The sequence below is a fragment of the Grus americana genome, chromosome 1 (assembly GCF_028858705.1).
Source record: "Grus americana isolate bGruAme1 chromosome 1, bGruAme1.mat, whole genome shotgun sequence".
Taxonomy (NCBI): Eukaryota; Metazoa; Chordata; class Aves; order Gruiformes; family Gruidae; genus Grus; species Grus americana.
Window position 1 is genome coordinate 138,824,676 of NC_072852.1, and position 26,104 is coordinate 138,850,779.

General features: G+C 39.1%; 1 protein-coding gene across 4 annotated transcripts in view; it reads right to left on the bottom strand.

Moving 5' to 3' along the window:
* TBL1X (transducin beta like 1 X-linked) overlaps positions 1-26,104 on the bottom strand; it is a 203,448-nt gene that overhangs the window by 44,493 nt on the left and 132,851 nt on the right. For all 4 annotated transcript variants that reach the window (XM_054828345.1, XM_054828370.1, XM_054828352.1 and 1 more), the window contains one exon: positions 14,489-14,596. In XM_054828345.1, the coding sequence (XP_054684320.1) occupies positions 14,489-14,546 (58 nt within the window). In that variant the 5' untranslated portion in view covers positions 14,547-14,596. The remainder of the gene's footprint in view (positions 1-14,488; positions 14,597-26,104) is intronic.

A 26,104-nucleotide genomic window follows, 5' to 3' on the forward strand; every position in this document is an offset into this window, starting at 1 on the left:
ACAGTAGGCTTAATTTTAACTCTGACTTTGTACCTCTCATTATTGCATTTGGTATCTTCCAGACCTTTTAGTTGCTGCTGGCATATATCTAGTCCCATCTTTGCCAGCAGAGAGATGACCGTGGCACACTGGTAACCTCTCTGTCTAGTACTGAGTTGCCACATCCCCAAAGAGCGACACATCTCACCTGGCTGCGCGTGAGAGAAGGAACTTCTCAGCGCTAAACTCACTTGTGTTATTGCCATGAATCTTGTTATTTTACTGTTTCTCTTGATGCTAAGAAACTACTACCAAAGCACCTGTTAGATGACAAAACACAAAACTCCTCACCACTTTGTCAATGAAGAGCAATCTCACTCATGCATTTCCAGAACTTGTAACAAACTTTCCTAAAATCTTACCTGATAAGATCCAAATATTGATACTCAACAGAGTGAAACTGCTTAAGTGAGTGCTGCTGGACACCGTACTCCCCATCCCTCTTGGAAAAATCCTCCCATACAATTGTAATTAAAAGAAAACCAAACACAACAGAAACAACTCAACCAGACGACCGACCGACAGCTAATTACCTCCTGATTTCTTGTACTACCATAGCATTTATGTAAGGCTCATATGAAAGCAGACTGGTTTTAAAAGCAACACACACAGTTAACAAAATCCTGAATGAAGCTGTATCCACGTCAGGTTTCTGATAACGCTGAAAAATCACATGAGCTTTGCTTTTATAGTTACCAGATGTCATCAGTTCTCTTTGCGGCTCTGCGTCTGAGTACACTGAATTATATAGCAATGTTGCAGCTCTATAGTTCAGTCTTAGAAAAAGGTGATTTCTATTAAATAAAGGCAAGGTTTTTTTAAATGTTAGCTTGTGTTTCATCTGTTAACTTGGCCCTCCTTCTGGAGTTCATGAAACCACATTGGGAAACACAAAGCCAAGACACGAGCATCCCCGCCCCCCCCAGGTGACTCTGTGCAGGCGGTGGAGGCAGTTGGGGAGCGAGCGCAGGGATCTGAGGAAAGGACGCGGTACGGATGACACGACATTACAATAGACTCAAACCTGAAATGCTGTAGTAGTAGTGACACAAATGAAAGTTGCAAACCTGTGTCCATATGCATTATTTCTTATAAATTCTGTCATTTCAGTGACTGTAATAATCACTTTATAAAACAGTAACTTCTATTCAAACAGCACCAATAAATGAAATCAATGTAGTTAACCCTTCGAGGAGACATGCAATGAGATTACGAGCTTTTAAGGTTAAAGACGTGTTCAGAAAGGGCCAAAGGGGAGAGAGCATGGCCACACACTGAACTGGTTTTGTACCAGTGAACCAGACAGTCACTTGTGTCGTGACAGGACCAGTTCCCTAAACAGCACCTTTCGGCAGACTTGAGAGAATGGGTCCCAGGTTTTTTTCCACCTCAAAAAAAGATGGGAAAACATAAACCGTCAAACTATGTACAATCTGTAAATGCACTATCAGACATGAAAAAAAATAGCCAAATGAACAGTGCAGAACTTGGTATGACCACCTTGAAGGGAGGTGACCTATCAACTGTGGAATAGTTGGTCTTGAAAGATTTTACAGAGCATAAAAGCACAGAGAATATAATGAATGCAGAAAAAATTACTTAAATGACTCTCCCCCAACCCAGAAATTGTTATGCAAGTAGTTTTGACTTGAAAACGGAGTGAAATTCCTCATTGAGAGACCCCTGCACTTCTTTGTACTGACAGTGATAACAGGTCCTGGTTATGTGCTGAATCTTTTCCCACACCGAGGTGTCTGTATATACTCTCAGTGGTATGTACACAGCCATTTGGGAATTCTTGCCCCAGGCAGTGCCAAAAAATGCATATGTAGGGCTGTGTTTTGCAAAATTTCACTGATAGATTTTGCTGTAACTGCAAAAATAGAGGTGATCAAGATTTTTTTTTCCCTTGGCTGCTCCTTTTTTTAGTTAAAAAATGGCCACCCGTTAAAACAAGATTTGTCATCGATCATAAGTTGACTAGGTTTTATTTAATGAACATAATGCTGTTCTTCGTGCGCTTGTCTGATCTGCAGGCTACGTAGTTTTAATTGTTTTTAATATGCCTGGTCAGGCAGAAATGCCTGTCCAATGTAGGTGCAGGAAAGGGCGCTGGGCAGCCACGCAGCCCGGGGAATGCCTTGTCTTCTCCAGAGATGCGTCTCACCTCTTCTGGCAGTGAAGGATTCTTCATTTTAGCCACACACCTGGGGTGCTGCTGAGTACTCCCTGTGCTAGCTCATCTGGCACTCACAGATCCAGCTAACTGATGTTCACTAAGCGCTCCTTTCCTTTTCCCATCCCTTTAGCACCGTGAAAAGCAGTCTTGTTTAAATCGCAATCTTAAATTCTAACAGCTACAGCATCTACTGCTGCATTTGTACAAGTGAAGGGAATGAGAAAGAGGGTCTGCGGAAGCAACGACTTCTGAAGTGTTCCAGTCTTTGCTGGTTACTCAGGAGTTACCCCAGCGATGCCCCAATTAGCAATAGTTAAGCGATCTATTGAACACAGCACAAGCTTTCTGTTTGTGAACTCACTGGACTTGGTTTTCTCTGATAAATTTAACTAGTATACTGTTCAAATAATTTTTATAAAAACCAGATGTCTCTAAGTTATTTGCAAATTGTTCAGTTTAATTATTCATACTATCTGATTCTTCACTGAAACATTTGTTACTGTAGAATGAAACAGAGAATAAAGAATTATGAACATCAAATTGCCTTTCACACACATTTCAGGCATCTTTATGATGAACAGCCTCTATCCCAACACTGAGTACGAGTAACAACCCCTTCCTAGAAATCGTTGTGTAAGTAATGCCCAGTGTGGCCCTCTGTCCTGAAAAATAGTCAGATTTCATACGGAGGTCTGTGTCACTGCTCTTAATAAATTTTCCTATTTCTTTAACTCAAGCAGTCCAGACTGAGGTTTTCAAATCCAGGGATCTTAGGTTCAATTTCCAGAAATCACTAAATTAGTGATGTTATTACCTCAACAGAAAGACAGAAAAAAAAAAAATGAGGAGGCATAAACTATCTGACAACCCTTTCTTTTTTTTCCATAACAATTTAACCATCTCCAGGTGGAAACACTCAACATTACTTATTTCACTGATTTCTCTGACATTGCGTTGTCTTTCTTTTTGGAAATTCCCAATACCAGCCCTTCCAATCCTGACCTCTGAAGTAACACACTGTTCTCTTTGAAAGTATATGGCAGGTACAGGATACAAAAATGAGCAAGGTTTTAGAAATGATTCACACTTCTGGCTCAGTAGAACCCACCTGCAACTGCTAAAATGGGATCCACTGGCAATCTTTAAGTTTTCTGGCTGCACGAGCACCTATTTGTTAAGGCACTCTTGTACTTGGCACCACTGCTGAGACTTTGACCGATGTAAAATTCATGCAAGAGTGGAAGGCACGTAAGAGCTGACTACAGCTGGACAGGCTGCAAGCAAAAAAAGATGGTTGTGAGGGGGTAAAGGGAAGTCATCTTTATGACCATAAATGGGTATATGGGCAAAAATCCTGGGAGATTTAGACGCATCAAGTAGAAACATTCCATCGCGTAATGAGTCAAAAGAAAATCACACGCAGGAGGAAAAGATGTCCCCACACAGTTCCATTGGCCGCTTTACCGTGTTACCAAACCCAAGTAACTCCAAAGCTGCCCGCACAGCTGCTTGCCAAAGAAACCAGATGCAACCAGTGGAAAAACATCTTCCCAAGTTTGACGTCCGGGTCTTGGGAGTGCCATCTAAGCAGGAAGGCAAGAAGGGAAGAATGGTGCAATGTGGTGATCTGAAATAAATTAGAGCCCCAGCACTGCAGTTTAAAGAAATTCCACTAAAGAACAGTGAAATAGGACCATTAACAAAATCATTGCCTCCAAATACTAATGACGTATAAACAGTTAACTCTAAGTTAAGGCTTTTGTAGGTCTAGATTTACCAGTGTAGAGAAGCAAGGGATACCTATCACAAAGGGCGTATTTGAATGCCATTTCTGGCTGCAAAACCCAGAAGCAAACAGTTTAACTTAGAGCAACTGTATTTTCTTAATCCTGGGTCTAACACACGCTAATCTAGTTCCTGAGGTAAATGACATAATTTCTTGCCCATTGCCCAAGAGATTACAATGATGTTGTTCACCGTACTTGACTGCAGCTGCCATTTTAGAGTCTAGTATTTTGCCTTGTATATGATGCACCGAGTGAGAAATGAGAATGTAACATGGATCCCTATCCTTGCTTCTCCCCACATTTCTGTCTAAATGTAATTATGTATCCATAAAAATATGGCCATAAACCCCTAGTGTACATACACAGAGGTTTCACAAAAAGGACACCGGTTTCTCCGGAATATGTTCGGTTGCAGTTAATAAGAGTCTGGTGCCTCAAGCCACTGATAAGGTTCTACAAAGAGTTAAAAAAAAAAAAAAAAAGGTGGGCAAAAATCCCACACCACATCTTGCTTATTATTCACAGCAGACTGAGATTCTTCTTCTAGCTGAGCTTTTTCTTTCTCGCTAATAAATCCTAGAGTGCCTCTCTAGTTTTGGCAGTGTCTGCTTATTTTTGAAGACTTACCTTCGCAATTACATAAAGGGCTTAACAAGGACACACATTAGCAATTTAAAATAAGAACTGCAGTTGAAATATATTTTTAGAAAAATCAGCTGAACAATAGGGCTTGTACATTTGTTTCAAGATTAGGACTGCTGAACGATTAAAATTATTTCCAGAACCCTGGGAAATGTGTCCTGTATTACAAGCTCTTTCACAGTCCCTGGGAAATAGAAAGAAAGGATCCCTAGCTGTAGCTTGCGCCAGTTGCCAAAATTATAGTGTGCCTGGTTACCCGAAGTTTTGTGGAAGTGATTATTCACTAATATTAAACGTTACACCCTTTTTTCTTGGATATCTGACCTGTTCACCTTCTGCCAAGAATTCAGAGTAAATGTCTGCTACCCCAAATTATTTTATTACGCGCCAAAGAATGTTTTTGGCAGGTTTTTTTTTTCTTTTTCATGCAGGAAAATATGTTGGAAAAGATTAATACAACTTGGAAATGATCTTTTGATGAGCAGTACTTGGCACTCACTATTTAAGCCTTTTTGAGGGCTGCAAATTAACAAAAAGAGAAATACGATACAGACAGAAAACAGAACATGAGCAGCGGAAAGAGGAACTTAAAAAAAAATCTTCTGAAAACAAGGTCTGAAATAATCCCCTTTTTCACACACTCTGTGTAAATTAGACTGACAATTGTGAATAAATGTCAACACAGATCTAGAAATTTAATGCAACTATGGGCAAGGTTTGAAATAACTTACAAAGGCCATAGCAAGAAAAAAAAAAAAAAGAATCTTTTCCTTCTAAATTCACGTGATGCTGTCATCTGTTAGCCCTGTCCGTGCAACCAAACATCCAAAGAGACGTGCATCGTTTTAAGGATCACATTTATAGAAGAGACTTTCACAGTCATATGTACTTCACTGCCCCCCCCCGTAACCTATGTTCTCCTACCAGTTCTAATATGCACCTATAAGCGGTGGCAAGTAGGACACCGCAGCTGACATTCAGTGGGCATTCAGGAACTTCAGCACCAGGATGGTTTCTGCCGATGGTGACTACGAAGGGAGTCCTAATACAGCTGGTTGGGTGCGAGGAGGGGTGATTTGTAACTGCCATGGCCATGCAGGCAGAACGTCCCCAGCGTGCAGGTTATTAGCACAACTTGAAATGATGCAAGATACAGCTTCTTTCACTGGGGCTGGAGAATCGTAAGGAAAAGCAGTAAAATGACAAATATGTAGCATTTCACTGGTTTTATACTAGCAGAGCCATCTTGACCTATCTGTCTTCCACCCACATCCTATTTTCTTAATACCCCTATAATACTGCATTTATGCAAAGCTTTAAAAAACAGCACATGAAGTGACCAGAACCAAAATCCATGCTATGGACTAAATTTGCAAAGGTGTAATTGTTTATGTTTGTGTAGCTTAAAAATCACTGTGTTTGCTCAGTGTCTGAGATCCAACGCTGTACAGCAACTTTCAGAAAAATTAAAATAGCCAAGTTTAGAAAACTGTGAAGAGACCTAGAAGGAAATACCAAGTAAGTACGGTTTTGCAAATGGCAAAAGAACAAGATACTCAGTGTGTTTTTTTTTCCTTCACAGGAACTTATAAAATTCTGCACCAAGTATTGCTTTTCTTACATGGCATTCATATTGCTCTTGTTATGCAACAGGGGTAAAAGACACAGAGAAAGAAGTTTTCAGAAGGACTTGAACTGCACCACAATACAGTTGAAACTACTGTTTATATGTATGTACGTAAACTAGATATCTGGTCACAAAACTCTAAGTCCGTCCATATAAACACACATAAAAATGGCCCTCATACAGCTTATTACATTCTTTTGAAAATCTAACCAGAACAAAGTATGACAAAACCAGTAACTTCTGTAGCTGTAAAGATGTTTTTTCCTCTCCATTGCAGAATTTGGATTTTGGGAAGCCAACCATCAAATACTGCTAGTACGTATTCACTGCTCTACGGAAAAAGTACACAGCGTGGTTTTGACTCACACATTGTTTCACATGATACAGAGGGGCTGTCTGCTTAGAAACCAATTTGCTTATCTTTAAAGGAAGCTGGGAAAAGTATTTCTCTTTAACCTATCAGCTTCATCCTTCCCAAGATCTATAGCTTTGATAAGTTTAAAAACAAATGGTTTTGGAACTACAGCCCAATAAAGCTTGTTGTCTTCTAATGCTCACCCTGGTTTTTTTGAAATGTACTTAATATTTGCAAAAAGAATAAATGATTACTAGCAGAGAGAGAAACTGTGCATAATAATACAGTTCTTATTTGAGAAATGGATTTGTCTTTTCAGCAATCATCCATCCTCCAACTATGAAGTATAATTTACAATTCAGAGTCAGTCCCACTATGTCTGGAATCATACAGTCACTTCCTTCCCAGTTTAAAAGAAATACAGAAAGTAGGGGAGAGACTAAAAAAAAAAAAAAAAAGAGCAGGAGTTTATTAAAACCTCTTATAAACCCTTTTGATAGTACACTATTTTTACTATGTACGTATTATACAGGGGGGAGTTATATATATTATGTTTCATTATATGGAATATATATAGTTACAGATGGTTTCTCATTAGATGGAAATGTTTATTCTGGGGTGACTTTCAGGAAACACTTTTATTTAAATCAAACCTGTTTTTGTCAAATTTCTCAAGCACTCTTATCCAAGAATCACTACAACACATATTCCACTGCTAGAACAACACTGTGGCTTTTATTTATCTCAAATAATTCATGACAGGTCACAAATGTTGGTTCTATATCCAACTTGCAGTATATAAGGGATTTGGATCAGCAGCTTAAGTCATATTATTTTAATTGAGTAGGCTGGCCCTAAAGAGGATAACACATCATATAAATAGGGCTGCATGCTCACAAATCAGATCTGTGCTAAACCATGAAAATTAAAAATGGAGTTTGCATTGCTCCAAAGCCTAGCTATTGCACAGCTGAGAAGGTCAAAGAAACCCTGCCTACTGTCTTAACACCACTTCCTGAATAATACAGTTAGCATCTCGCTCCTACTGCATTTCGATATATATATTCACCTATGAATTCACAAATAGTACTTTAAAATAACAGAAAAAAAATGTTAAATAGTGTCCCAGCACACCTGTAATAGTCTTTCCTCAGAGAATTTCAACACATTTTAGGACCAAAACCTTTTACCATCTGCTGTTAAGTACCATATGCAGTATTAACCTCACTTTTAAACAGGAATACTGAGGCACAAAAATTTTAAAGCCAGGTTTAAACACCTAGTTTTTACATGTTTCCTTAAAAAGTGTATTATTTTCTCAGTAATACCTGTTCAGCACCCAGTTCACTAGCACAAAAGTACCTGTGCAAATAGATGCTAAGCAAATACTTAAGCGTCTTTCCATCAGCGCGGCTGAGTTTGGTCTATGAACTACAGTTACTCTATACCACAGGCAGACTACACATGACCCAAGAGCTGGTGATAAGACGTATGTAGACACAAATGATGCAGCCATGATTGCCATCTATGACAGATGTCATTTCAAGGATGTATTTTTCCCCTCAGCAAAAAAAAGGTCTCCATCCTTGGCGATACTCAAAACCCAACTGGACACAGCCCTGAGCAGAGGAGTTGGACTAGATGATCTCCAAAGGTCCTTGCCAACCCAAACTATTCTCTGGTTCTGTCATCCCCCGAGATATCCTCCAGCCTCAACTATCCTATGATCCTTATGAGCCAAATTGGAAAAAGCATAAAAAACAAAAGAAAAATTATTATTCACTGGCTCTACTATCAGTGCATGCTATTGTTTTTACTGTCACACTGGACAAGTGCTTTTACTGACCAAGTGCTTCATTCTTCTAATGAATTATTCTTCAAGGTGTAGGTTTTAGTAATTTAAGCAAAACTTATGCACTGTACATTCCCCTTCTACCTAGCAGCAGCCTTCCTACGCAAAGGAAGCTGATAGCTTTGAAGCAAATTTAGCTGACCTATATATGCCAGTATTTTATGCTATGCTTAATCTGATTTATTTTCAACATGCACTTTTCTCATCTGTGACTCAGGTACCCTGTGCCATACACAGTTGTTCAAAATACTCTAAACGTACCTCACATGCAGAAAAAATACATACTTCAGAGAAAAATTACATAGGCTTATGTAAGTAAAGACTGTTGTATAAGGCACAAATTCAAAAGAACAGAATATTGATCTTCAGTCATTCCCTACTGCCTGAGAACTTACCCAAGCAAATTGCAATATTTACATTTTGTATAAAATGTATTTGTTAAAAAAGAGAATGAGTCATAAAGAAGATATTTTCCTTCAAATTTTATTGCTTCCTTTTAAAAAAAATTGTAAAGAGCATTGGAAATACTGTAGTCTAGTACTACTCCAACTATTACTACTACTAGCCCAACAGTATCTAGTTGGACAACATTACAATGATGAAATCCCAGAAGCTTCAGAATATCCATGTTTTGGATTCTCTCATAATTTCCAAAGGCAGAATGAGAGTAAGATGCCCTGGATGTGATTAACAGGAAAGGCTCATGTTTGCACATGCCTAACTCCACAAAGGACTTCGTGCTGTGATTCACAGAAACGCTTCATGCTGTATGTGCCCTCGAGCCTATGCGTAAAACCTGAGAGAAAATCTCATCCTTTAGGAAAACAAGGAAAATCTGTCAACCATAAACCAAATAGACCAACACACTGCTGTCATCCCGAATCTACACAGGGAAAACAACTACGCTATTAGCTGCCTTAATTTGTATGGTTGGGAAGAAAACAAATAGCAATTCTGAAGTATAATGGTAAAGTGTCCCAAGTCAGCAGCTAAAAATTTCGTTGACATCTTTTTAGCAAAAGCATCCAGCTAGTGTTTTTATTGTCTTGGACACGGCACAGATTGTACACTGAGGAATATTTTATCAAGTGTATGTCATAAAACACGGAAAAATTCAAACTGAACAGTAAAAGTATGAGCAAAAATGGAAACTGTTACACAACCTGAACACTAACAAGTCACTGCCAGACATCCACTACAATAAATGCCCTGCTAGAGAGCAGTACAAGCCGCAGACAGCTGTGGAGCTGATTTTCAGATAAGGATTCTATACTGCAACATGCATGTAAGTGCTAGAACAGGAACACAATTAACTCAATCAATACATCAAAAATACCAAATTTTAAAAAGCTTTAATAACTGAATTGACATGTTGGGCTGGGTAGGGAAGGTAATTTATTGTAGCATTTGGACCTATGATAGGATTTGTCATTCACAACAGATGGCAGCACATTTTAGATTAAAAGGAATGTGAGAGATTTGATTTCCCTTGGTTTTGCCACCTCTCCCCCGCCCCCTTTCAATTCTCCTCGGGATCCTATTACTCCCATTGCATAGTACTGCTCTGACCATTCCAAAAGACAAGTAATTATCTGTTTCTCTTTTGGGCAGACAAAGCAGAACGGGAAAACTCTGTATTCTGAATTCTATACGATTTTGTAGAAACACAGTTCTTCACCCTGAAGAAAACCAATAGAAGGACTATGTCGGCAGTGAAGATGGCTGCTAGCAAAGGTATGCTGCTCAGGAATTTGAAGAGGTGCTAACCTAAACAACATAATTTGGATGCCAGAACTGTGGTTTCTTTGGTATAGCTTGTTTCACTTCTGTCAACGCACCTGCTTTGTTGGTATAATGACGCCCACCACGGGAGTATTTTGTGTACTCCTATCTCCACACTGGTAGTACACTCATAGTGTAGACACAACCTAAGCCTGATTTTAGTAACTGAGGCCAACATTTTCACTTAAGCCTTTAAATCAAGACACCTACGAATAAATATAACTTGACTTTTAAAAGTTTGACTCCAGAGATAAACAATGCTGGGAAGCACTCAGCACTTTTAAGAGTTGGGACACTTTAAATTGTGCACCAAAAGGCTCATATTAAAAAGGAGCAAAGTGAACATTGCAAGACCTGACTTTTGGATAGGAAGCAGCAATCTTAAACTGAGATTAATCACTTGATTTCTTTACACCTCAAGAAGGGGGGCATTCATGGTCCTACAGTGGAAGTGACAACAGCTAGCCACCTCAGTGGTGGAACTCCTATTGCCATCAACCCATGGACCCTAAATGGAAGTTATGCCTGGCTGCTCTGTTTTTCCGGGCATAGATAAGCCCTGAGACAGTCACTTATGTGAAGAAGCAACTATTTACTTACTTATTTTAAAACAGCTAAGCAATTAGAGCCTCAACTTGTCTGAGTCCTGTCTTGTACTGGGGGGATTTGACTGTACTGCCCCTGGACCAAGCATCTTCTCCAGCCTGCTTCTCCAGCAGCAGGCAGCTCAAAGCAGTCTCCCTGGCTGAATTTTTTTTCTGTTAAACCACATGATCAGTCAGTACAACTCATCGAGTGCCACAACTTACCATTTCATTCCATCTGCAAATGTACTCAAAAATAATTTTATATTTCCTTCCAGGTAACTGATAAAGCTATTGAGCGGTACCATGCCAAGAACAGATTCCTGTGAGTTCCCACTAGAAGCAACCTGTGAGATGAATATTCCCCAACTCTAATCACTTTTCAAGATGTTTCCATTAGTCCATTTTTAATCCATTTGGTAACCCTGGATTACACTGATTTTACACACTGTTCTTTAATTTTGTTTTTAACCACAGTGTCATCAAGGCTAAGTAAATGCCATAAAGTAGTCCAAGTGCATTATTGTCAGCACAGTTGTCTTCGTCAACTTCATTTGTGATCTTGGAAAAAGCAGTATCAAGTTTGCTTGACAAGATCTATTATCCATAAAAACTTGCTGGCTGGCATTAGACATGCTGTCATCTCTTCATTTTTTGTTGGAGGTATCTAGTTTCAACCTTTCAATGACTTTGCTTGACCTATAGTTACCTGGATCATCTTGTTTAACCTTTAAAAATTCTGGCACAACATTTGCTTTTTCCAGTTCACTGGAACTCCCCTTGGTATGCCAAGATTTGTTAAAAAGCAACAATAATGGTTTAGACAGTTCAACTCTATTAATACTGTCCTGTGCGAGTTTTCTAGTCTGACAGAGAATTAAGGAGGAAATATAATTACTGAATTTCACTTCTAACTTCAATTTTAGAAGAGCTGAGCTTCTACTAGAATGACCTGCCATTTTCATAATGAAATGTAAAGCACCCATCAGTATCTTTGCTATAATGTTTCACATAATCTCCAGTGTTTCTGTGCCTTGCAGTTGCAAAATACTTGAAATATTACAGGGACAGTTCGCTTTTGACATAGCTGTTCCACCATATGTATTTCCTTTTGTCATTGGTCTCTTTCTCCCACCACTTGCCTACATTTTATGGGAAAGCCTGGAAATTTTACAGGATAAGATTAAAGGACAGATACCTGAAAAAAAAGTTTAACTTTTGTACAGTCTTGTAAGCAACATTTATGGCTCTGATATAATTTTTAGAAGCTTTGGGTTCAGCTAATGTTAATAAATAATCAATGTAATAATCTTGTTTTCGGCAAATTCCTTAAACTGCAGGGGTTTGAACTTAAACTGTATTTAAACACTAGCCCTCTAAATTTGGCACGCATTATTTCTGAAGCTATTGATTAAACATCTTTCATCTGCTGTCTCATCTTATGGCATTTATACTAGCAGGTGGAAAGGTAATATGCTGTATAACAATTTGTATCTTATTATCCTACTTTATCTGAAAATACAGATATAAAAACTTTGGAAAAAACAAATGACAGTATGAAAGAAGATCCAAACTAAATGCAAGAAGCTTTTAAAATAGATTAGTGGATTCATCATTGCTTATAGCTCTTATTTATATCTATATTATTCTATCTATAGCTGAATGGAATTATTAGCAAACTGTCAGGTATATCTACCAAATCAATACCTAGCATCTAGATTTCAGTATGTGCAGTTTGAATCATATTTGAATGTTTGTTCTAATATTTAACCTCAAATTCTGCTCTCTTATATGGGTAAAATACAAGAGAAACAGTGGAAATACAATGTTTTTGTGAACGCCTTTAGCATGTGTGGTTTAAATAAGAAAAACATTTGGCTCTTTACTTAAGAATATAAGAGCAATACAACTGGAATGAATATGAAAATTTGTATGTGAAGTTCTCCCTAAAATGGCAAAAGTGATTGCTTGCTTGTGGGAGAGAGGTTACCTAGAAGAACTTTTTCCTGACATTTGGCTGATACCACTATTCTTGACTGACTTTGCAAAGCCTCCTTCTGAATCGTTACACAATGCTAATCCACCTACTGATCTATCAAGAGGAATAAAAAGGCTCGTTTTCTTTTTTCACATCAGGAAAAGTTATTGTATTAATACACTGTTATGTAGAATCTCCTACAATACAAATATAACAACGTAAAATTATTTCAGGATTCTTTAGGCTTTGATTATGTCCATCTGCGCACAGCTCTAATGTTCAAAAGCCCTTTCCAGTGTGGTACCCAATAGCTTATTTTTAAAAATAAACTTTGTCTGGATGAAATTTTAGTTTTGTTAGTCCCTATCTTTCTTTCATCTGATTGCATACCAGAACTAGACTATTTTTTTACAAGGTCTGTTATTACAGAGAAGAATACAATGTGAGTAAACAGCTACTAAAAGAGGCCACAACTTGACTCTCAAAAAGCTGTGTAGAAGATCAAATCCTGATAAAGTATTATAAATCTTCTTCTCAATTTCAGTGGAGATTCTTCGCATAGAGATTTGGGTTCCTGGGATTGAAACAGTCTTGGAAGTAGAAGAAATAAATCAAAATAACGTATCTAATGAATGCTAGTTATAAGGACCAATGGAAGCAGGCTAACTCAGTATCTTCTAGCTACTGGGATTCTGGTCTCCTGTCCAAGACATCTCGTGTCTGGAGGGTTTATTCTAAAACTGGCTTCAAGTCTTCTGTCAGGAAGACACGGATTTTTCACAGGATTTTTTTTTTTGGTTTTTTTCAGCATATGAAGCACCCTATATTTTCAGTCGATTCTACTTTTACCAACCCAGGACATAGGGCCAGGACGAACAAAATGGGGATCCTGGCTATACATCCCTTGTCAATGTCTCTCACCTCCTCAATCACCTCTGCACTAACAGAACATTTTCCATTAGTGAACAGAACTTCTACTTCTTGTAGTCAAACAGTGGAATCAAGATTATGAAAACAAAATAGACCCTAAATTTAAGTTTCAATTTCAATGTTGGTTTTTTTTTTTTGAAGGAAAGATGAAGCTTTCCTTCTAAACAGAAAAGCCCTGTAAAGACATTATTTTCCGATATGAAAACAGAGGCGGAAATGATACTAAGACAGAGCCACTCTGACACTTGCACAGCTCAGTTTACATATGTAATTACCCTAATGAAATTATTAAACATCAGATGCTTGCACCCAAATTTCCATTTACAGCCAATATAAAACCAATTTAGACGATCCCTCTTTACTTAATAAGTATCTAACAGAATGATATCAAGTAGCTAAGAAAAAAGATACAAAATCCATGTGCTTTGTGCCTGTGCTGCCAAAAATGTCTTTGGCTGAGATGATATAACTCTACAAAAACATGTTAACACAATGTTATTTATTTCCTTGTTTTGCCTAACTGCAATGTTTACTTTGTACCTGCGTATGTTTGCACGTTTATTATGTTCAAGACCATGATTTCAAAGAAACATGGGTTTATGCAAGAAATATTTAGTCTGAGTTTATTAGCTTGAAACACTCAATGCAACATCCCTAAAGCAACACCATGCAAAAAGCCGATTTTCCCATTTCATCTATGACCTGAAGTTGTGAGGAAAGACAGGAAATTTACCCGATTCCTGGAGATAGCGATACACCAAGAAATTCACTTCGTCACTGGTTATGCTCATCTTAGCCCAACCTCAATATGATGAGGTTTACGAGAAGTGTGATCCACGCTCTGTTCAAAGGGAAAGAAAAGAACAGGTTTTGTTTTATCTCAATTTAGTTGAAATTTGTTATCAAAATAGAGGTGGGAATTGTTAAGATATTTAAAGATCCCATATAGTTATTAGAGCTGATACGTCCCAATGTGAGGCACCCATTAAATATTATGAATCAAGTACTCAAGCTGTACTGTACCTTTTATTATAATTAAAGAGCAGTATTTAACATATATGATGGAGTCAGAGCATTTTAAATCTGGGAAGCCTTTGCAAATGTCAACTCTTTTACTTGTGTGGTTTTACTACAGGTTCTCTGGACACTCCTTTTTACTGTGTGAGCATTTGCTTTTCAGAACTGCTGGCAATTACAGTCATGTAGAACACACCAAATCATAACCTTTTTGCAGCCTCAAATTTGTAATCTAGTTTTCTGTCCAGTAGTTCATCCACTGAAAAGACAGATTCTTTCCTTACAAAACCACGTTATGCAGAGAACTTAAATAAAGTTCCCATAAAACAGAAACAAATCTAAATTTAAGATGAGATTATAAATTTTATTACTGGGGGAGGGGAGGGAAGAGAGAGAAAAAACCAGAGAGAACACCATATACCCTGTGCCAACAAGGAATACAAATATCCTGGCATTATATAAAGTTATAATGTTATAATGTCTCTGCTGATTAATGGTGAGCAAGAAAAAAACTTCAATTATTCACTTACGTAATCATAACCTTTAGGATGACAATTTTATATTACTATTTTGGGCATATACTCTGATAACAAAACCACTGTTTTTTAGATGATGAATTTGTTTTGAACATTTTCCATTAAATCTTGATGATTCATTTCTGTTTGGGAATCTGACTTAAGTAGTTTGGTTTGAAAAGCTGTAAGCACTTCTCAGACATAAACTTTGCGACTTTGTCAGCCACACCACACTATACCTACAACTAATCATATAAAGATTTGGACGCAGAAGCACACGCTACCCTCTCGTCGCGTATTACAAATGAAAGACCGTAGGCGTGTGCCGTTTGTTTCAATTTCCCGTATGTCTCTTCTTGGCAAGCGGAAAGGTCTTTGTTCATCGAAAACCTCTTCATTAATTCCTGTTGCCTAAAGTAGCACCTGCTACTGCAGGCAATGCTGATCAACTACAAGTTTCCCTTGCTGATGATTTAAACCAGCAGGTCACTCATGACTGTAACAGATGTCTCTGCATATTTATGTAAATGGAGGTCTTTCGAACCCTGGTAAGCCTTTTATTCTCCTGGGCTGCTATATTTCATCAATGGGTGGGATGCAGGTTTTCCATAAGAAGCCATAGCTTGCTAACTTGGGAGACATCTTCCTCAAGTGTTCCAGTCTTTATTATTGCAGTTTGCACTTCACGGAGAACAAGAAGAAACAAAATACTGAAAATTGTGCAGTCTCGGTTGAGAAAATTTCATCCACTTTGGAAAGGATGATCACTTTCCGCTAAGATTTTGGATGAGGACAACATCAGCTGTATCCAAGATCCAGTTCTGTCACACACGTCACGTATTGCCCCGAGAAGTCGTTTGGTCTCTTTTCTCCTCAATCCCTCATCTGTAAAATGCGCTCAGATTTCTCTGCCATGGGATCAGGAGACTGGAAGCACCAGTAGCCGTAAGGGCTTTAGTTACCAAGGTTGGTGACTGCAGGCAGTGAAAGCACTATTTTCAGTATAACTTTATATGTACTTCTTCCAGATAAACAGACTTGCTTCTGAATAACTAATAAACCCCTGTGCCCCTTATTGCACAATCAGCACCATACAATGAAGAACAAGACAGACAGACATTCACGGCAACAGTTAAGGCAGTTTTCATCCCCAAGTACTTAAAATACATCCATATTGCAATGGCCATGATAACAATAAATCAAGAAACTTTGATAGCTGTGGGTTTAAAAAAAATACCTGACGTAACACTTCTAAAATAATTTTAAAAATAGCAGTTTCAGTATTTGGTGGTAGGAAAGTTGGTAAAGATGAAACCTCTTACAAAAATTCAGTTTCAGCAATGACGTACTTTGTGGTAAAATGAACTTTATTACAAAAAAAAAAAAATCAAGAAACTACAAATGCTGTTTCTGGATGTATCCTGCTAATTTAAGACAATAACATGATATTTCCCACATACAGAGGGTTGTTTTGGGAAAGGGAAGGGAAAGAAGGAGTGTCATTTTTTGTTTTCTTAAAGAACCCTTTTCTTAAATTAATTAAAACCAGACAAAATCAGCCTGGCTGCAAAATAAATAGTCTGACGGCCCCAGAAAAACCTCCACAGCAGCTACCTTTGTATCAGAATCCCAAGTGCACCGAGTGGCTGGATTTACAATGCATTTTCCCTGAAGTCAGTCAACAGGAATTACTTTGACATATGTGTCGGATCATATCTTTATACACATTGTTACCATGCCATAAATAACCAGATGATCCCCACTCATACATTGAAGGTTTCTTCCCTCCCACAGATGCCAGTGCAGCAATCAGATACACAACTGTAAAGCTTTTACCCATCCAAAACGATACACAGATCTTGGCTTTCACCCAGAAAAATCTATTCATTAGAAATTTGGCTGAGCTATGAAAGACCATACTCAATTTCATTAACGCCCTTTCTGATTTCCTTCTCTGCAGATAAACATCCCAAATAAAAGAGGCTACAGACAACATGGTGGGGAGGAGAGGAACGTATTTATCTTTTGAGTACCTCCAAGTCTGATTCATAAGGAACAAAAAACTAGCCTCCCCCTCAATACAATTTTTTTTAGTGTAGAAATGCAAACTTCAGTAGAAAATCGCAGAAACCTTTAGTACTCATTGTCATAGATTTATTCCTGCTAATTGATGGTCGCCTTTTGTTACTAGAAATTGGTATTACCTAGATTAATAGTTTTTTAAAAGAAATAAATTACAGTTTATTAACAATACTGATGTGCCTTTGCAGACATTTCCCATTTAAATCAGCAATAACATCTTAATTCTTCACAATGTCAAGAGGATTTACAAAAAGCATTCAAATGTGTTTGAGCTTTCTTTACTTGCAACACTTTTTCCTGTACCCAATTACACATAACGGAAAGTTCTATTTTCTTCAACCTCGCCTTAAGAATTTGGGTTGTGATCCTGCAGATGTTTGAGAATGCCCAAACATGTGAGCAGAGCTCAGTAAAGAGTTCCCAAAGTATAATGGATCCTAAACATTCAACACCACCCCCACCCCACCCCCCCGGTGGATGGGTTGTCAAGATTACGCAAAATTAAATTTAACACTTACTTTAAAAAAACACTCAACTCTCAGTTCTGCTGGGACAGGTTTGCAGAAATGCTTCCCTCACAGAGGTAAAAAGCTGGGTAATTAGTTCAGATACACTACTGTTGCGCTTCTGGGGCTGCCTGGCTTTTGCTGAACTAAGTTGTTAGCTGGAGTTGAGCTGGGTCCAGCAAAGCCGACCCTGCAGCATGCTCCCCTGTGCCCTGGGCAACCAGGGCAGCCTATTTCCTGGAGCACACCACTGGACCCGATTTGGCTCTGTGCACCGACATACCACTGTTCTCAAATTAAACCTTCCTGAAGCACTGGGAATCTTGCTAATGGGCCACGCAAGCAGCTCTGGAGAAGGCAGCCCCACGTACAGCTATGGTTCAGCACAGCACTAGTCTGTGAATAAACTAGAACAGTTTATTCACGTCCCATCTCCTTACTCAAGGATTGCTCTTCCTCCTTCCGGCATATTTTAGCACCGTTGTCATAAATTAGGGAGATCTGGCTGAAGAATCAAGGGAAAGTAACTTTTTCAGCTTTGAAATGGCATCCAAGACACAACTCCTCTGCCTCTCTTCTAAATCATGCTCACAGGGTCCTCCAGGGCCATGCCCTGACCTCCAGGCTAACCCCAGGGCAGAGGGCAGCCGAGGCTATTTCAGGAAAGGAGTTTACATTTGCTACTTGAAGCAGCATTGCCATCCACAGGGACTGGGAGTTACCAGTCCAATCTTCCCCTCAGGAAAGCGGAAACAGGCCAGACATCTAGGGAAAACACCTAAACTAAAACTTAAACCTCAAACCTAAATAGGAAGCCGGGCACTTCCCACTTCTGCATCCAGCCCTGCTGACAGAAAATCATCAGACGGCTCGGCTCGTCTGGCCCTTGTCTTATCCCCTGAAGAGATCGGCAAGCTTCAGTCTGCTTTAACTGAGTGTTGAGCAGTCATCAGCTTCTTGGAAGGATTTTTTTGGGGGTCATTATTAGTAGTTAAACAAACACCCTCCCCTCAAAAACCCCACCCAAATCCACAAATTTTCATTTGTCTCCTGGAAGGGTTGCACTATTTACCTACTTAGTTGACAAGGCTAGGCAAAATACTTCTTCCCGATCAGTTTTAATGACAACAATATTATCATTAAAATGATGGGAGGCCAAAGGAAATTATGTATTTGTTTTAGGTAAAAAAAACCCAAAGGCAAAAAAATGAGAGATTTCAATAAAATGAAAACATTCCAAAAGTTCAAATATTTAATTTTATCAAATTGATGCCCTGCCACATGGAACCGGAGTTCACGTACTTGTGCTCCCACTTTCTCGTCCAAGATGGCTCCATGCATCAAGCCGCATGTCTCAGGACCCGCTACTGTCTCCCCATCTCAGAGAAGAGAATGTGAACATGAGAACTAAAATAGGCTCCAGGAAGGCACCGTGACAGCATAGCCAAATCAATGTGCTACTGTTTTGCATATGCTCTGTAGCTTAATGAAAAACAACATTTCCCAAAGCCAGAAGCCACTTCTCACAAAACGAGTCACTTCAGTCAATCTCAGTATTTTCTGTTGAAAAATACTTTCATCAGAAACTTTCAATGAGCCCTACACTTCTGTATTTCTAGGCTGTGTCTTACCATAGAGTCAGAACAGAGTCAGCAGCCAGCAGCTCTTCCCCAAAGGCTAAGGAGCTCTGCTTGGCTCACATCACTGCATTCTTCAGTCTTGGCTTTTATTGCAGCTGCCTCTTCTCGAGGAGGAACTCCAGCATGCTTCTTTCCCAAAATGCCCAAACCGAACTTCTAGAGAGGAAAAAAGCACACTTGGCCTTCTCTCCCCTTGCAGTCTCTCCTGCCATTTCAAGAAGCTAAAGAGTAAAGCATCTCTTCTTCACAAGCATCCCGAGAAAGGAATGAGACCATTGCATTCCTGCTGATTACAAGGTATGGAGCATGCAGGACGGTTCTTTCCAAACTCCACCATGCTAGTCACCAAACTAACAGCTAGCTTTGTTCAAAATGCAGCTTGTGCATGCACAACTTCCAGACTCCTCCTTGTAAGGCTTGAACTTGACACCTTGCTTTAAAAAAACAGCTGCCCCTTCTAGAGCTCACGCACTTAAGAAAGCAAAGAAACATTGCTCACAGTACGACTTGCACCATATCTCCCTGGCTTTTCTTAATGAGGAGGCAAATAGTTAACTGTCCTCATTCTCTAAATGATCACCGCAGGTCACCCGAAACCTCTCAGAGCTACTGTCCTAGGCTCTTTACAGATGGTCACAGATGCCTTGGCATCACTTATACTGTTAATATTTTGAGATTTTTTTCACAGACACAATAACAAATCTGACAAAAACAGGGTTTTCATTTAAATAAAATAAAAACTTTGTTCAGAGAGAAGGTCGGTTTACTATGCAATAGCTATAAAGACATGCTTTTGAACAGATCAATCTCTCTTTCTTTTAAAGCATAACTGTGCCTACTGTGCTTATCCTTCTAAAAATCTGCAATAAATTGTCAAAATGGTTGTCCTGTCCTGAAAAAAATGCTAACAAAGTAATACATAATCCAGTAAAATATCAAAACATTAAAAAAATAATCAAACCTAATACAAAAATATTAATAAAAATAACTTGGCCAGTTAAACACTCTGGTGGACATCATTGTAGAAAGTTTTATTTCTGCATGAATACTACTTTTCTTTAAGTTATAAATTACATTTCAAACTGAAAAGCCATTTGGAACCAAACCCACATCTATTTATTTTAAAAAAACGAAAGGCAACAAGAGATATTCCAGCAATTTCTAAGTGTTATTCAAATATTTTTCAATTGATCAACAACTTCCAGGGCAAAATAATTGTCAACAAAAATTTGGCCTTTCATTGCCAAATTCCCAGCAAACTCTACTTCCTCTAGCAAAAGATGCAGAACTGTGCATCAGCTCTTTCGTAAGTATAATCTCTTCATTTGACCAGGTAATTTTTGAGTTCTCAGCTGGTTTAGTTAATTACATCAGCCTTCAGCATTTCAGTTCTAAGAGTTCAAGTGGATCTTTTCCAGTTCCCTTTGCTGAAGAGTGAAATGGGTTTTCCTGTATTGATCTTTCTTTTTTGGCACTTTGCTAAGGGGGGAAAAAAAAAAAGCAAACGAACCCAACCGCTCTTCTTAATTAGTGCAATTGTGTTACACCTCTTTTATAGCTTAGTTCTAAGAAGAGGCAACTTCAATTAAGTTTTTTCCTCTTTTTAAAAAAAAAATAATAAACAAAAATAAAGTTTACACTAGTATATTGTACGGAAAGCTCCAGGAAGCCAAAAATAAGATTGATGGGAGGATAAAGGTTGACAGTAGTTCTAGAGCTTGCAAAAGAAATGAACTGTTTTAAAATAAATTTTTAAAAAAAGGAAGGAATTACAGAGGCTTGAGAAATCAAAACCCATGATTTGATTTAGTTTGAGAATCAAAATTCCTCATCACTCTTGGAACAACTGAAGTCAACTGGGAATGCTGCCACTAAACAGAACCAGAATTTTCTTCCTTACATGAGCACAAAATGGCAATTAGGACAAACTGGGGGACAATAGCATGTGTCCACTCATTTCAAACCAATTAGGCCAAAATACATTATCGTCTGGTTGTGCAGTTACTTGTCTGTGTGTGTGTGTGCATTTCCATCTACGTAATGCAACAAGAAATGTGTTTTAAATCTTACAAGTAGTGCTCCATGCTCAAAAAAGTTAAGGAAGATTGCAACTTTAAAAAGATGGCACAACTTCTCTATCAATGTTTGATTTTCTTGATTTTTGGTAAGAGGAACAGTGTATTAATACTATCTCAAATTTAACTTTTCACTTAATTTACCTGGATTTTTACCAAAACCTCAACAAAACCAAAAGGAACAAACATTAGCATTTACATTTTTCATCCGTGCTTCACATTCACAGAGTACTGAGGTGAAAGGAATACGATGGGATGGGTTCCTACCAGAACTGGTTGTATCTATTTGACTTTTGTTCTGTGACCGCAGACATGACTAAAGTAACACAGCTGAATGTTTAGAATTAACATTTCTCCAAATATTTAGAATATAGCACAGTTTCTTTTTCAGCTGTCAACAATTTCTCTGACATTTAACAGTAAAGATCCACTAAAACTTCAACGTGAGTCCCAAGCTTCCCCATAAGAATGGACATAGACAGACACCCAATTGTGATGAGACAGGCCAAGGTCCAGTTGATAAAACATTTGCCTTTGAGGTGACATCATGTGGCTGGGACAGAAAAGGAGCTTCCAGAAACCTCCGTAAGGCCCCAGGCCACCCGCTGCATAGGCAGCAGGGCTTAGCAGGCATGATGCCCACTTTAAATGAGGCAACGCCATAGCAAGGAATGAAGGGTCTGGAAGGACAAGTGAGAGAGCCCGAAGGCCTTGCCTAAAAGATGGAATGTTTGAATAAGATTTTTTCGATTATTTCTGAATTTTATCCTGCAACTTTGCAGTTTTAAATGGTACAACTCCAGTAGCAGGGGCCAAAATCCCGATTTTTCCCAACACATCTAAGCCTTAAATAGGCTGCAGAATTGGGTTGTGTCTTGCTCGTGCGCCTTATATTTGAAGAGCGAGATAAAGATAAAACATCCATGTGTGACTTTTACCATGTTCCTTACATAAACTACTTCTTATACCACCCTGAGGGTGAACCCTCATTTTAAAAACCACACCGCTATCACCTTACTGGTTCCAATAGGATTGGTGCCAGCTACAGTGGTTGGCATCTCCACTAGCCAACACGTTACGGACAGGCACGGCAGGCCTGTCGCATAAACCCTGCAAGATCAGGGAGGTGAGGAGCAATAAGCGTAAAGGGGTTTGAGATCTTTTCACGCCCGTAATCTCCTACTTAGCTCCTCTGTCCCCAAGCTGTGGGGTGCAGGAGATGCTCTCCAGGCGAGGGGCAGCAACGCAAACGCAGCGGTGATGCCAGGCAAAAGGGCCTGTTTGTCCACGTACCTGTAGGTTTGTGTGTACTTCTCTCCCACAAGGCCCAGATATTCAGTAAAACCTGGGTTTCAATTCCATGTACGTTTGAATTTCATGCTATTTTAGTATCTTTCAGGATGGCTTGACACAGAGAAAAACTAAATGTGAAAGCCATTCTGGTACTACTGTCTCATGACAACACCTATGAACTTGTGTGACAAAACCAACCCTTAGACTTAGCAAAGCTTTACGTAAAAGATGATATACAACAACAGGAGTCTGCCCTGGGCTAAAAACCTACATTTTTTTAGCCTTGTAGGCTAGCCCCACATGGCTGTAGGGTGGCAGAGGCAGTGGACAGAAGCACCAGCATTGCTCCTCACATGTGGGAAGAGGACGGGCACATCCCTGACCGCTGCGAGTTGGGGCGGCGAGGCTGCCCAGCGAGCGAGAGCCATGCTAAGGATCTGCGGAGGTCTAGAGACCAGCGGGGAGCCGCAGCAGCCTGCCTAGTTCATGTCTGGATGGCCTCAGGCAAAGGGAATGTGCAGTGACGTCATTAAGGGGGTGGGTTTTTATTAGTTTCTGCTAATAAGCTTAGCAGATGTTACTGGGAACAGTTTGATGTTATTTTTCCATCATTTATAACTTTATTTTTAATTTTTCCCTTAGAGCAAGCAAAGGCAGTAGATCTTACCACATATTTCAACCCTAACTTGTTTCCCCTGTAGTATTGTTAAAAGTGTAGCTGAGGATTTTCTTTATTTTTATGATAATGATGATGATTATTATTATTGTACAAAGGGAAAAAGTATTTTTCCCATTTGCCTATAATTCAAAAATAGCTGAAAGGATTATACTCTGAGTTAAAGGGGAAAAAAAACTTTTCAGACTCACAACATGGAAAATTTCTCACACCCCCCAAACAAGTATTTTGTAAATTTTAGAATATGTGAAAACAAAGAATTATAATGGAAACTATTTCAAACTTTTATTATGGCAGATCCTATTATAAACTATTTATAAAGATAGTAACTATGGCTATAAATACTTGATGTTTTCTCTTGAATAATCCTAAGAGAATGTCAATGTTAAATGCTGTAAGGACAAAGATTATATAGCATAGGGCAAGTGAACAACAGAAAAATAAATACACAAATTCAGGATATTTTCCTATATCCAACATTTAGTTCTTAGCGGAAATCTGTTGGCTTTTTTTTTTTTTTAAACACAAGTATCACTAGGTTTACTCCTTGTTTATACTGGTTTGAGCTCTGGAGAAGGGTCACTAAATGCCTTCACTTTTATGGCAGGTATAATAGTACTTTCCTTGTTGGAAGGTGGAGGGGGAAGGAAGAAAGATGGAGATACATAATTTGCTTTCAAAGAATGCCTGCAGAAACTTCTAAGCAACCACTGAAGTAAAGTTACTTTTCTGCATTCACATTGCTAAGTATTTCATAGAGAAACCTCCCATAAAAATAAATACAAAGAATTAAGACTGAGAAATCTCTGTCTTATGGATACCACCTCAAGCACCAGCTTCAGATACTGTTTTTCCTTTATTTCTTTTAACTTTTCCTCTGTATGCTCTAGATCCAGACTGCAAAGAAAAATTCACGCACAGCATATCTATTAGGATAATCCAATTTGTACAACACTATCACACATATTATCTGTCTTTTCATCCATCCTTCTTCCTTTGCATGCTGTAATTGGCCATCAGGGGTGAGGCAGTCTCTCTGTCATTTTAGGTTTTCCTGGGTTTCTGTCTTACTGGTAAAACCAGTGGAATAGTCTGTCCTTCTCCTCTTTAGCTGCAGGGTTTTTGACCATTTTCACACACACATCACTGGCCATGTATGGAGGTACCAAATGTACAAAAGTTTTTCCCCCCTCCCAATCTTCTACCAATTTTTGGTACATTTCAAGATCATATTTTGCTGTTTCCTCCAGTCTAGGGATAGCAGGAGACAAGCAGCACCACTTTGTAAGGTTTGTGTATTCAGATAGTATTTTAAGAGTGACTTGCTAGTCCTCAGCAGGTATTTTTTTTCCATTTGTAGATGGGTGAAGAATGTAGAACACAGAAAGATAAAGAATCACATTTCTGGTGACAGCATCATGAAGTCCTACACAGCCCTAATATAAATAGCAAATTCCATAGATAAAAAGGCAACACTAAGAGGAAAGCTTTTTAACCTACTTTTTTAAAAGCTAAACAGCCTAGAAACTAAGATGAACTCAAAAGTCCTTGGGGAGTCAGAGACAGACATGACATAATCTAAGTTTTTCATAAAAATTTTCAGCTGAATACTTCTCAGGAAGGATTTTAATATATTATGACACAGTTATTAGTTAGATCAGATTAAATAAAAAAGCACTCCTCTGCTTTAAAAATCAAGATATAGAGAACTGAAGCCTTAAATATATACATACAGAGCTTGAGAAACTTTTAAAGGTTTTAATCCCTAGACAAGAATTGTATCATCAGAGAATAAAAAGATTCTAAGTTTTTGGCCTTCCCTCCAAGAAGGACTCGAGAGAAGCTAGGGGTGATCAGAAGGGTTGAAATAGATGTCAATCATACGTTTGCTATTATGAAAATACTTTAAAAGCTACTGCACATCAGTAGGATTTTGGGTGTCTAAAGGATTGAGGGTCACAGGCTGGAGGGGACCTCAGGAGGTCTCTAGTCCAACCCCTGCCCAAAGCAGGGCCAGGTCTGGGGCCAGACCAGGCTGCTCAGGGCTTGGACCAGTCAGGGCTTGAAACCCCCCAAGGACAGAGATGGTACAGCCTCCCAGGCTGACCTGCTCCGCTGCCTCACTCTCCATGGGAACACATAGGAAAATGTTTCTCCTTATACCCAGCCTGAACCTGTTGCAACTTGCACCTCTCGTCTCACCCTCCCACCCTGCACCGCTGTGAGGAGCCTGGCTCCGTCTCCTCAATGATCGCTTGTAGGTGCTGGGGGGCTGTTAGGTACCCCTGAAGCCATCCCTTCTCCGGGCTGTCTCATCTCCCCCAGCCCCTCCTCACAGGGCAAGTGCTCCAGCCCCACCACCTTGGGGTCCTCCCAACCTCCCTCCAGTTCGTCCACATCTTTCCTGTGTCAGGTCTCAAAACCGGATGCAGTGCCTAGATGTGGTCTGATGAGTGCCACATAGAGGGGGCCAATCCTCCCCTTGATCGACTGGCTGCGCTCATGCTCATACAGCCCAGATCATTTGTTTCTTCTAGTTCACACA